The 13,540-nt window shown below is 53.2% G+C and overlaps 1 protein-coding gene across 1 annotated transcript in view; it reads right to left on the minus strand.

Moving 5' to 3' along the window:
* The window catches only part of LOC125518142 (F-box protein At1g52495-like), a 31,586-nt gene extending 18,422 nt beyond the window's left edge, over positions 1-13,164 (minus strand). The window contains exon 1 of the mRNA XM_048683076.1: positions 12,332-13,164. Coding sequence (XP_048539033.1) covers positions 12,332-13,164 — 833 coding nt within the window. The remainder of the gene's footprint in view (positions 1-12,331) is intronic.
* Between the last annotated feature and the right edge of the window lie 376 nt (positions 13,165-13,540).

The raw sequence follows: 13,540 nt of genomic DNA on the forward strand, positions 1-13,540 counted from the left end.
ACCTCCTCCGGGTGGATCCGAGTGGTGTCGTCGAGACCCGAGTACAGCCACATCGGGTGGTCACGAGCCTAGAGCGGCTGGATGTGCCTCCGAAGGAAGACCTCCAGCAGGTCCATACCAGTCACGCCCTCGCGGACAAGCTCAACCACTCGACCAGCCAGCACTTTGACTTGGGCCTTTTCTTCCGGCGTCACTTTCAGAGAAGCAGGTTTTTCAGCTCGGTCGAGAGAGAAAGGGGGAAGACCAGTCGACTGTCCTGGGGTCGCCTGGTCTTGACAGTAAAACCAGGTCGCCTGCCAACCGCGGACCGACTCCGGGAAAGTGATAGATGGAAAACAACTCTTTCCTCTCGTCTGGATCGCCAGGCCCCCGCACAGCTGGATCACCTGCGTCCTTTCATCACTCGACTTGGCCTTCTTGACCGAGTGAAGAAATACAGCTACAGCAACACAATGTAAAGACTACAGTCGACTGCCAGCAGTCCACCGTAGTCTCGGGGACTACACCCAGTGGGTGCACTTAGCATGCCCCCACTCGTCCAAGAATTGGCAAACACACCCAGTGGGTGTACAGATACAAAGATCTTCGGAAAAGAGATTCTTCAAACAGCATATCATAACAGACCAAGTGTTGACTCAACCGACCTGGACGTTGCTCTGAAGAGCCGAGCTCGCGTCATAAGCTGCTTGGCTGGCCTCCCGAGCCACCTTCACTTGCTCCATCATGATCCCCGCCTGGCATATAGCCTCTTTTGCACCCCTGTTATTCACACACGCATAATTCAATCGACCGCCTCCGGGCACCGAGACGTAGGGCTGTTACTTCCTCCGAGAAGGGCCTGAACTCGTAATCCTCGTGTGCTTACAACTCCTCCATAGCTAAGATCTAGCCTCTCCATACACACCCCCTACATCACTATCGGAGTTAGAACCACAACAGTTGGCGCCCACCGTGGGGCGGGAATCTTATCGCCTAGTTGGAGAAGTTGCGATCTTTTCCGATCCCTTTGATCATGGTTTCTTGCGGAGTTTTGGTGGAGGGCCGCGAGATCCGTCTCGGCACGCTCACGTTCATCGCCGACGACTCCGCCTGGCTTCAGGAGGCACCACTCGACATCGACGCGCTCCCCATCCGCGGTGCGACGCACTTCCGCGCATGCATTCGTGGCGTCCTCCTGCGGCAGCCGTCGACCCAGTATCAGTCGGCCCCCGTGTCGTCTCCCCGCCCTGTCTCCCACCAGCGCAAGCGCTCCGGTCGGTCGAGACTTCAGCGGTGGGTGAGGCATGCCGTGGCCCGACAGTCGGCAGCCCCACAAGTCGCGGCAATCGAGCCCGACGAATCCCTCTACGGCCTGTTCGACCTGTCGACTGGCTCCGCGGAGACCGCATCCGAGTGCGACAGCAGCGACCCAGCGGCTGAGGTTCTGGCGGTCGATGGAACACACAGTCCTCCCGGTTTCCCTCGCGCTGATGGAGGCGCGGGTGGGGGCGACCCGTCGCATCCCCACGATGAGTATCTCCCCGAACCTCTCACGTCATTGCAGCGAGAGGAGCTTCGCCGCCGGAACATGGACGCACTCCACACTCCTATTGTCGGAGAAACTCCCGAGGCCCGGGCCTTGGAGGACGCGCGCTTGGCTAACCTGGCCGAGCGCACTCGACTGGAGAATCTACAGCGAATACTCGACGAGCAAGCGCGTCAGCGAGCTCCCGAGTCCAGTCGACGTCAGCAGGCTCCCGAGTCCGGTCGACGTCAGCTCTTCCCGTCGCTGCAGGTATATCGAACCCCAGTTCAGAATTTGGCCGTTGCAGCCCGTATAGCAGAATCAATTCAGCCCTCCAAGTCGGAGGCTGGCAGGGGCTTGTTGCAGATCAGAGCGTTGCTCCGGGCGGCGGAAAACCAGAATTCCGCTGTTTCTTAGTCGCGGAATAGGATCCACAGTCGATCTGTGGCAACGGACACAGTCCAGTCGGCTCACAGCCCGAGATCGCCCCCGAGGCGTGAGGGACGTGGAGACCGGCACGATCAGTACAGAAGAAATGAGCAGTATGATCACCGATCCGATCGTGATGATCGACGTCGAGTGCCAACCCCTCCCCCGAGGAGTGGGTCGTATGCGCCTCGACGGCAAGATGATAGACGCCCTCATAGTTTTGGGCAGAGGATTCCAGTCGACCCCAGGGACCCAGGCTTTGATGCGAGATCCATCCTCATTCAAGGTTTGGTTGACAGGAACAGAGCTCACCGAGAAGGCCACAACAGAGATGCGCCTGCCAGCAGCAGAGTACATGCTTCGGGGCCAGAGTGTTTCAGTCGAGCCATCAGAGCCGCAGTGATTCCTCCCAACTTCAGGCTGGCGACTGGAGTCAGCAAGTTCACCGGTGAATCTAAGCCTGACACTTGGCTCGAAGATTACCGAGTGGCTGTACAGATTGGCGGTGGCAATGATGAGGTGGCCATGAAGCATTTGCCTCTCATGTTAGAGGGCTCAGCCAGAGCGTGGCTAAATCAGTTGGCACCCAGCAGCATCTACACTTGGGAGGACCTCTCCCGAGTGTTTGTCACAACCTTTGAGGGAACATGCAAGCGACCCGCAGGCCTTACAGAATTGCGGTCTTGCATGCAGAAGCCGAATGAAACTCTGAGGGATTACATCCAGAGGTGGATCACATTGCATCACATAGTTGAGAATGTGCCAGACCATCAAGCAGTTTGTGCCTTTAAGGAAGGCGTTAAATACAGAGAATTGAATCTGAAGTTCGGTCGAACTGGAGAGATGTCTCTGAATCGGATGATGGAGATTGCCACCAAATACGCTAATGGTGAAGACGAAGATCGACTCCGGAGTGGCAAGCACAAGGCAGTCGCCCAAGAAACCGGAGGGAACTCCAGTCGGAAGCAGAAGCGGAAGGCCGAGCTAGCCGCCCCTGGGGAGGCCCTGGCCGTAACCTAGGGAAAGTTCAAGGGAAAACCCAAGGGACCCTGGAAGCCCAAGAAAGTCAAGGATCAGGATGGGAATGATGTTTTGGATCTGCCATGTCACATCCACACCAAGAAAGATGAAGAGGGTAATTTTATTTACCCAAAGCATACCACTCGACAGTGCCGGCTCCTGATCCAGCAGTTTCAAGGCAAGCAGTCCAAAGACAAGGAAAAGGAGTCAGACAGGGTTGAGGACAAGGAAGATAGTGACAACGGATATGGTTGCTCCGGCAACGCCCAGTTATCTGAAGTGGTCTCAGACTGCCATCACATTCGACCAGTCTGATCACCCAACGCACATTGCCACCCCTGGGAGGCAAGCTTTGGTGGTCGACCCAGTTGTCGAAGGCACTCGACTGACCAAAGTCCTGATGGATGGTGGCAGTGACCTGAACATACTGTATGCTGAAACTTTGAAAGGAATGGGCATTCCAATGTCCAGGCTCAGTACCAGCAACATGAGCTTCCACAGAGTCATTCCTGGCAAGAAAGCCGAATCACTCGGCCAGATTGCTCTTGATGTGGTTTTCGGTGATTCAAAGAATTACCGCAAAGAAAAGTTGACATTCGAGGTTGTGGACTTCCAAAGTGCTTATCATGCCATTTTGGGCAGGCCAGCTTATGCACGCTTCATGGCTCGACCGTGTTACGTGTATCTCAAACTGAAGATGCCTGGCCCCAAAGGTGTGATCACTGTTACAGGCAACCGAAAGAAAGCAGAAGAGTGTTTTTAGAAAGGCTCAAAGATAGCTGATGCTCAGATGGCAGTGGTCGAGCTGCAAGAGTACCAGAAGACAGCTGATCTGAGTGAATTGCTATGAGCCAAGAAGCCTGCCTCAGAATCAGCTTTTCAGTCGTTCGGTGAAACAAAGTCAGCCCACATTCACCCGACCGACCCCGATGCTGCCCCGACTCACATCTCAACGACGCTCGACTCCAAATAGGAAGAAGCGCTCGTCCAGCTCCTCCGTGAGAACTGGGACATCTTCGCATGGAAACCCTCTGACATGCCTGGAGTTCCCAGAGAGCTGGCTGAGCACCGTCTACGAGTCGACCCAAAATTCAAGCATGTGAAGGAACATCTTCGACGGTCCGCCGTCCAGAAGAAGCAAGCCATTGGCGAGGAGGTGGCTCGGCTCTTAGCGGCGGAGTTCATCCGAGAGATTTACCACTCCGAGTGGCTCGCCAATGTCGTCATGGTCCCCAAGAAGGACAAGTCACTTCGCATGTGCATTGATTTCAAGCATATCAATCGGGCCTGCCTGAAAGATCATTTTCCTCTCCCTCGCATCGACCAAATAGTCGACTCGACTGCGGAGTGCGAGAGATTGTCTTTTCTAGATGCCTATTCCGGGTACCATCAGATCCGTCTGTATGGACCCGACGAGATCAAAACAGCTTTCATCACTCCATTCGGATGCTTCTGTTACGTCACCATGCCGTTCGGCCTCAAGAACGCCGGAGCCACGTTCATGAGAATGATTCAGAAGTGTTTACTCACTCAAATCAGTCGGAATGTGGAGGCATACATGGATGATATTGTGGTCAAGTCATGGAAAGGTTCCGACCTGCGGACTGACCTTGCTGAAACCTTTGCCAACCTCAGGAGGTATGATATCAAGCTCAATCCATCAAAGTGCACATTCGGAGTTCCAGGTGGAAAGTTACTCGGTTTTCTCGTTTCCGAACGGGGGATCGATGCCAATCCTGAAAAAGTTGGCACCATACTCCGGATGAAGCGTCCTGTACCCGTGCACGATGTCCAAAAGCTTACAGGCTGCTTGGCCGCTCTAAGTCGATTAATTTCTCGTTTTGGTGAAAAGGCGCCGCCTCTTTACCGACTGATGAAGAAGTCTGACAAGTTCGAGTGGACTCCAGAAGCTGATGCAGCATTTGCAGAGCTCAAAGCTCTGCTCTCCACCCAGCCGGTGCTTGCTGCCCCAATCAGCAAAGAGCCTCTGCTGCTTTACATTGCAGCCACAGGACAAGTTGTCAGTACAGTACTTACGGTCGAGCGGGAAGAAGAAGGAAAGGCCTTCAGAGTTCAGCGCCCAGTCTATTATGTGTCTGAAGTTTTGACCCCTTCAAAACAAAGATACCCTCACTACCAGAAGCTTGTATATGGGATTTATATGACCACGAAGAAGGTTGCACATTACTTCTCTGACCACTCCATTACAGTCGTCAGCGACGCCCCACTGTCAGAGATTCTGCATAACAGAGATGCAACTGGTTGAGTGGCCAAGTGGGCGATTGAACTCCTTCCCTTAGATATCAAGTTTGAAGCAAAGAAGGCTATCAAGTCCCAAGCAATTGCAGATTTCATCGCCGAGTGGATTGAACAGCAACTTCCGACTCAAGTTCACTCGGAGCACTGGACCATGTTCTTCGATGGATCTAAGATGCTGAATGGTTCCGGTGCTGGGGTAGTATTAGTCTCCCCCCGAGGAGATAAGCTCAGATACGTTCTCCAGATTCACTTCGATTCCTCCAATAATGAAGCAGAATATGAAGCACTTTTATATGGGTTGCGCATGGCCATTTCACTCGGCGTCCGTCGCCTCATGGTCTATGGCGACTCAGATTTGGTGGTTAATCAGGTGATGAAGGAGTGGGACGTCAGAAGTCCGGCTATGACTGGTTATTGCAATGCAGTGAGGAAGCTACAAAGGAAATTCGAGGGGTTAGAGCTTCATCACATCCCCCGACTAAAAAATCAGGCAGCTGACGATTTGGCAAAGGTAGGCTCCAAGAGAGAAGCCATTCCCAGCAACGTGTTCCTGGAACACATTCACTCGCCGTCAGTCCAAGAAGATCCTTTTATAGAAGAAGCCCCGCAGCCGAAAAGTGCCACAGATCCGACTGAAGTCGAAGTTCCTGCTGTGGTCGACCTAATCATGGAAGTCTTGGCAATCACTCCCGACCGGACGATACCATACATCGCGTATATCCTAAGGAAAGAACTCCCGGAGGACGAGGAAGAGGCTCGACAGATCGTCCACCGATCCAAGGCCTTCACAGTCATAAAGGGACAGTTGTATAGAGAAAGTGCGACTGGAATCGGCCAGAAGTGCATAACACCAGAAGAAGGTCAGATAATCCTTGATGATATCCACTCGGGGACCTGCGGTCACCATGCGTCCTCTCGGACCATTGTGGCTAAAGCATACCGAGCGGGATTTTACTGGCCAAGAGCGAATGAGATGGCAAAAGAGATAGTCAACAAGTGTGGAGGCTGCCAGTTCTACTCCAACATGTCACACAAGCCTGCATCAGCCCTGAAGACCATTCCACTCGTCTGGCCCTTTGCTGTCTGGGGACTAGACATGGTTGGTCCACTGAGAACAGGCAGGAGCGGTTTCACTCATGTGCTTGTGGCAGTCGACAAATTTACCAAATGGATTGAAGCTAAGCCCATCAAAAATCTTGATGCTTGCACTGCTATCAGTTTCGTTAGAGGGCTAACATTCAGATATGGAGTCCCGCATAGCATCATCACTGACAATGGGTCAAACTTTGATTCGTACAAGTTTAGAGCTTTTTGCGCCTCTCAAGGCACACGAGTCGACTACGCATCGGTCGCCCATCCCCAGTCGAATGGACAAGCTGAAAGGGCAAATGGTCTGATTCTCAAAGGACTAAAGCCTCGACTGATGCGTGATCTCAAGCACGCTGCAGGTGCTTGGGTCGATGAGCTTCCGTCAATACTGTGGGGATTGAGGACCACCCCGAACCGGTCGACTGGAAGAACTCCGTTCTTTCTGGTTTATGGAGCCGAAGCAGTTCTGCCGAGTGATCTTCTTCACAACGCACCCCGAGTCGAACTTTATACCGAAGATGAAGCAGAACAAGCCCGACAAGACGCAGTCGACCTCCTAGAAGAAGAGAGGGAGATGGCCATGATCAGATCGACCATTTATCAGCAAGACTTGCGTCCATTCCACGCCAGAAATGTGAAGAGTCGAGCCTTCCAAGAAGGAGATTTGGTCCTTCGAGTGGATCAACAGAAACCACACAAGCTTGCTCCTACTTGGGAAGGCCCCTTCATCGTCACCAGAGTCCTCCACAATGGAGCGTATCACCTCTACAATGTTGATCGCCAGATCGACGAGCCGCGATCTTGGAATGCGGAACTGCTCCGCCCCTTTTACACTTGAGTTCTCCCTTGGACGAGATGTAATAAGAAAAAATTTCTGCAGTTCATTTTTATCAAAGACAAGAGTGTTCCAATAATTGCTGTCACTTTTTGTTTGCATACGAAATCCCCCAGTGGGTGACTTAGCTGTGAATCCGTTTCGCCTAAGTATGATAAATCCTACCGAGTGGAGAGCCAGACTCCCACTCGGGGGTTTAGCTGCAGTCCAGTACTCGCCTAAGTTCTCCCACTAAGAGACTTAGCTGCAGTCAGACACTCGCCTAAGTTTGAAAAAATCCTACCGAGTGGAAAGCCAGACTCCCACTCGGGGGCTTAGCTGCAGTCCAGTACTCGCCTAAGTTCTCCCTCTAAGAGACTTAGCTGCAGTCAGACACTCGCCTAAGTTTGGAAAAATCCTACCGAGTGGAGAGCTAGACTCCCACTCGGGGGCTTAGCTGCAGTCCAGTACTCACCTAAGTTCTCCCGCTAAGAGACTTAGCTGCAGTCAGACACTCGCCTAAGTTCTAAAAAATCCTACCGAGTGGAGAGCCAGACTCCCACTCGGGGGCTTAGCTGCAGTCCAGTACTCGCCTAAGTTCTCCCGCTAAGAGACTTAGCTGCAGTCAGGCACTCGCCTAAGTTTGAAAAATCCTACCGAGTGGAGAGCCAGACTCCCACTCGGAGGCTGGGCTGTAGCCCAGTGCTCGCCTAAGTGTTTAAAAATCCTACCGAGTGGAGAGAAAACCTCCCACTCGGGGGCTTAGCTGCAGCCCAGTGCTCGCCTAAGTGTTTAAAAATCCTACCGAGTGGAGAGCAAACCTCCCACTCGAGGGCTTAGCTGCAGCCCAGTGCTCGCCTAAGTGTTTAAAAATCCTACCGAGTGGAGAGCGAACCTCCCACTCGGGGGCTTAGCTGCAGCCCAGCGCTCGGCTAAGTGTTTAAAAATCCTACCGAGTGGAGAGCAAACCTCCCACTCGGAGGCTTAGCTGCAGCCCAGCGCTCGCCTAAGTGTTTAAAAATCCTACCGAGTGGAGAGCAAACCTCCCACTCGGAGGCTTAGCTGCAGCCCAGTGCTCGCCTAAGTACAGGACACAACCCAATCCGCAAGAGGTTACTCCACAAATACAAGGTTATTCCGAGTGAAGATCAAGTTCCACTCGACAGATCAAACCATGAAGATATTCAACGAGAAATCAAGTTCGGATAAAGCCTAAAAGGTCCCAGACCTCAGATCAAAGTACTCGAGCCCTCGGCTCGGCAGAGTTTAACGGTTACAAATCCAGTCGGCATTCCGAGGCAAATTTAAGGCAGAGTTTAATGGTTACAAATCCACTCGGCATTCCGAGGCAAATTTAAAGTGAAGCATAAAAGTTTTTCATTCCTCGGGAGGAGGACTGGAAGGGGCGACGAACTCGTCCAAGTCGATCCCGTCTGCAATACGAGTGGCAGCAGCGATGAAAGTCTCCATGAAGTCTTGAAAGTTGTGCTTCCTGGTATTGGCAACTTGGATGGCGGCCAGCTTTTCTTCTCGCGCCTCCTTGCAATGGACGCGGACCAGAGACAGAGCGACATCAGCACCACATCTAGCGGAAGATTTCTTCCATTCCGCCACTCGACCTGGGACTTCATTAAGTCGAGCCATCAGGGACTCGAGGTCGTTCTGAAGCGTCGTCCCAGGCCAGAGTGATGTGTCGATCCGCGACATCGCAACCTTCAGTCGAGCAAGATAGTCAACCACGCTGGCAATACGAGACTCCAGACGGAGCACGTTCATTGCAGCCTCGTCCTTCACAACAGAGTTAGCAGGGTCCAAGCCTGGCTCCACTCGACTGGTCTCCTCTTCAAAGTTCTGACAGAATTCTGCAAACACGATTCAAGAATAAGACAGTGGCCCTACACAGACTTGGTAACTGCAAGACAGTCGGGGTAGAGTAATTACCTTCGAGCACGACGAACAGCTTCTTGGCGAGTCCACCGAGATAAGCCTCCAGATCGTTCCTCTTTCCCGCCAGCTCACCCGCCTTGTCGTGCAGAGCCACGTTGTCGTTCTTCAGTCGGCTGACCTCTTGATTGGCTACCTCGAGAGCAGCTTTCAGTCTGGAGTTCTCCTGCTCAAGAGCTCCGACCGAAGCCATTTTCTCTTCAGCAAGCCTCGTTTTGTCCAAGACCTCCTTCTGTGCCTCTGCAAGATCTTGACCCTTCTTCTTCAGAGCTTCTTCCAGTTTATCTGCGGTACGTCGAGTGAAATCAACATCAAGAATGGACAAGGAAGAAAAGCCACTCGTCAAGAATGGAGAACCTCACCAGCCATACCTTTTGCTTCTTCTTGCGCCTTCTTCAAATTCTCCTGAGCAAGCTTCAAGTTAAGGTTGAGCTGGATCTGTTGATTCTCCAACTCAGTATAGCGAGCTACAAGTTCGCAGGATTTCTGTAAAAAGAAAAATCAGTCGACAGACGTCCACGATAAGTTGCTTCCGAGTAACTAAGAGACAATGATGACGTTTCTAAGACCACAGCCGAATCAAAAACATTCGACAGCAGTCTCGGGGACAACACCCAGTGGGTGCACTCAGCGTGCCCCCACTGTGAAAAAAAAGTCGACTGCCCGCAGTCGACCGGATACAGTTTCATTTGACATGGCCTGACCAGACCGAGTGAAGAAATACAGCTACAACAACACAATGTAAAGACTACAGTCGACTGCCAGCAGTCCACCGTAGTCTCGGGGACTACACCCAGTGGGTGCACTTAGCGTGCCCCCACTCATCCAAGAATTGGCAGACACACCTAGTGGGTGTACAGATACAAAGATCTTGGGAAAAGAGATTCTTCAAACAGCATATCATAACAGACCAAGTGTTGAGTCGACCGACCTGGACGTTGCTCTGAAGAGCCGAGCTCGCGTCATAAGCTGCTTGGCTGGCCTCCCGAGCCACCTTCACTTGCTCCATCATGATCCCCGCCTGGCATATAGCCTCTTTCGCACCCCTGTTATTCACACACGCATAATTCAATCGACCGCCTCCGGGCACCGAGACGTAGGGCTGTTACTTCCTCCGAGAAGGCCAACTCAAAGAAGACCAATGAAGAAAACAAGATCTCAGTCGGGAGCATAAAGACATACATGGTCCAGGTCATACGAGTTGTCGAGTGGAATTACCCTCCTGGCTCCTCGGGGGTTGTCCTTGTTCCCTGTGATGCTCGACAACCACCCCTCCAGCATTTCATCGGTGACCTCCTCCGGATGGATCCGAGTGGTGTCGTCAAGACCCGAGTACAGCCACATCGGGTGGTCACGAGCCTGGAGCGGCTGGATGCGCCTCCGAAGGAAGACCTCCAGCAGGTTCATACCAGTCACGCCCTCGCAGACAAGCTCAACCACTCGACCAGCCAGCACTTTGACTTGGGCCTTTTCTTCCGGCGTCACTTTCAGAGAAGCAGGTTTTTCAGCTCGGTCGAGAGAGAAAGGGGGAAGACCAGTCGACTGTCCTGGGGTCGCCTGGTCTTGACAGTAAAACCAGGTCGCCTGCCAACCGCGGACCGACTCCGGGAAAGTGATAGATGGAAAACAACTCTTTCCTCTCGTCTGGATCGCCAGGCCCCCGCATAGCTGGATCACCTGCGTCCTTTCGTCACTCGACTTGGCCTTCTTGACCGATTGAGAACGGCAGGTAAAAATGTGCTTGAAGAGTCCCCAATGGGGGCGGCAACCCAAGAAACCCTCACACATGGAAATGAAAGCAGCAAGATATACGATGGAGTTGGGAGTGAAGTGGTGGAGCTGCGCTCCGAAGAAGTTCAGAAAGCTCCGGAAAAAAGGATGGGGCGGCAGAGAAAACCCGCGGTCGATATGGGTGGCTAGGAGCACGCACTCACCGGCGCGAGGCTTGGGTTCGATCTCTCTCCCCGGAAGACGCGCAGCTTCGTGGGGAATGACTCCCCCCTCGACCATGTCGTCGAGATCTTCTTGCCGGATCACCGACGGCATCCAGTCGCCCTGGATCCAGCCTCGGGGCAGAGCAGACCTTGAGGAAGATCCGCCCCAAGCAGACCTCTTCCCTTTCCCCTGCGCCGCCGCCTTCTTCGCGCGCTCCAGAGCGGATGTCTTGTCCTTCGCCATCATCGCCGGCAAATCTCGCACGGGCCTGCGGCGCTAGGGTGAGAGCGGAGGTGGCGGAGGAACTTGCGAAGGGAGAGAGGAAGAAGAGAGCACTGTTTGGAAACCCCGAGCCGGCGACTTATAAGAGGCCGCTCCCGAGTGGCTGACTGGTAAGCCCAGGCTATCCAGTCAAATCCCGCAGCAGACGCGCGCGCAGTACGTGGCGAAAAAGGTGGCGCGGGAATCGAGGAGCTTCCGCTTTATCGCTTCCGATTACTGCGACCGCTCCCGTCCCGCGCGCTTCCCGAAATCCGAATCCCGCGACATCCGCGTGCTGCAGAACAACTTGTCAAAACAGAAGACCCCGCTCGCGCCGACACTCGGTATGTCACAAGTAAAGAAATTCACTCGGCGAAAGGCCTGGAATGGATCAAGGCGACTGAAAGAGGTTGATGGCGTCATCCGTGACGATTGATCCAAAACGAGGCACTCATGTAGCCCAAAGAACCAGTCGGAAAGATCCCCAACTCTTTCCCCATTCTAACCTCGATCCATTCGGGGGCTAATGATGAAGCTATGTACCTAGGGTAGGGGCACGGACCTGTCCAAAGAGCCCTACCCGAGGACATCCCTAGAAGAAGTCACCTTTCAATCGACTTGAAGGTATCCCACTCGACGGATTCAAGACACTCGACCATGAAGCTAGCCACTCGACCGCCAGGAGATCTGAAGTCACTCCGCAGGCAAACGGTCGGCTATTAAGTAGTCTTTATGGTCATTATAGCACTTTATTAGGGGCGTTACCAGTAACGCCCAACCTTAAATGTACCTTAAACCCTGCATTACTGAGGGCAAGAGAGGGCCGGCGAACTCTATATAAGCCACCCCCTCCCCAGTATGAAGGGTTCGCACCCCTGTTATTCACACACGCATAATTCAATCGACCGCCTCCGGGCACCGAGACGTAGGGCTGTTTCTTCCTCCGAGAAGGGCCTGAACTCGTAATCCTCGTGTGCTTACAACTCCTCCATAGCTAAGATCTAGCCTCTCCATACACACCCTCCTACATCACTGTCAGAGTTAAAACCACGACACCGGGCTTAAATTTATTAGGCCCTCGGTACCATGGAGGCCCAATAATAATATTGAATGACTCGTCTTCGAGGCTAAAGCGGACAAAGCATGGCATGTCTGCAATCTCATCCGGACTCAAGTCTTCATACATGAGCGACTCATGGTCGACTGTCCAGATCAAGGAGCCCTTGAAGAAGGTTGCCGTTTGCATTGCTACGAAACAGAACGGCAGTCGTGTAACCGTCTCACGCCAACAGTCGTCCTTTCGAATGGTGAACACCTCCATCCCAAGAGCATCCTCGGCGAGACACTCGCGGTAGAAGAAGCGAGCGACCTTGTAGGCGTTGGTGCCATGATCCCGTTCGAAGCCAAACGCCTTGTGGCCTTCGGTTCCCCAGCGCCGACCTGATGTGACGATGTTGGGGCTCCAAGGCAGCACGACGGCCTGGCGCGTGGCCGGGTTTAGCACGCGCACGGTATCCTCTGCTGGCAGCATCACAAGCCCGTCGCAGTGCGCGAACCGGTGCCTTGCCCACTTGTCCTCCGCGGGGAACGATGAGGTGTCGTGCAAGAGGGCTGCCACGTCCGGCTTGCTCTCCTCCCACAGGTACAATCCCGGGGCAGAGACCTCGTGGCTGATCGTCCAACTCCAAGGTTCTGCGGCTTCGACGGTGATACGTGGTGTAATGAGTAGGCTGCACGGCTTCTTGTTTTGTTGGTGGAGCCGGTGGAGATGCGCCTGAGAGAAGGATGGATCGTCGGAGATGGTGGTGCGCCAGGCCTTGCAGACGCAGCTTAGACGCAACAGGGACTTTGCGGGCAGCCGGACCAGGATCTCCGACACGATCAGGTCGTGAGGCAGCAGGCTCGTCATCTTGGCTGTAGCTGGTTGACAATCCTCGGATGATTACTTCTCTTCTTCTTTGTGCTAACTGAAACAGCAGGCCGTCGTACCTCTGCCAAGTGCTACATTATGAGCGCTATAACCGCAAGTACTCCTATATACGAGCAGAGACTCAACCGTGTCTAAACCGAGTCGCACACGTGAACCAACTCAAAACTGCAACCTCGAAACTAACTCAAACTTTTTTTTAAACCGAAACTAACTCAAACTTGCCTCCTGAAATTTGGCATGTCCAGGTTATTGGGCCTACTAATGATTGAAAAAACTAATTTTGTTTACCACAACATGGCAAACGTGGGACCACACGACATATGTGGTAAGCAATCTAAACTACTAAAAAAAATAG

Source organism: Triticum urartu, chromosome 7 (genome assembly GCF_003073215.2).
Source record: "Triticum urartu cultivar G1812 chromosome 7, Tu2.1, whole genome shotgun sequence".
NCBI lineage: Eukaryota > Viridiplantae > Streptophyta > Magnoliopsida > Poales > Poaceae > Triticum > Triticum urartu.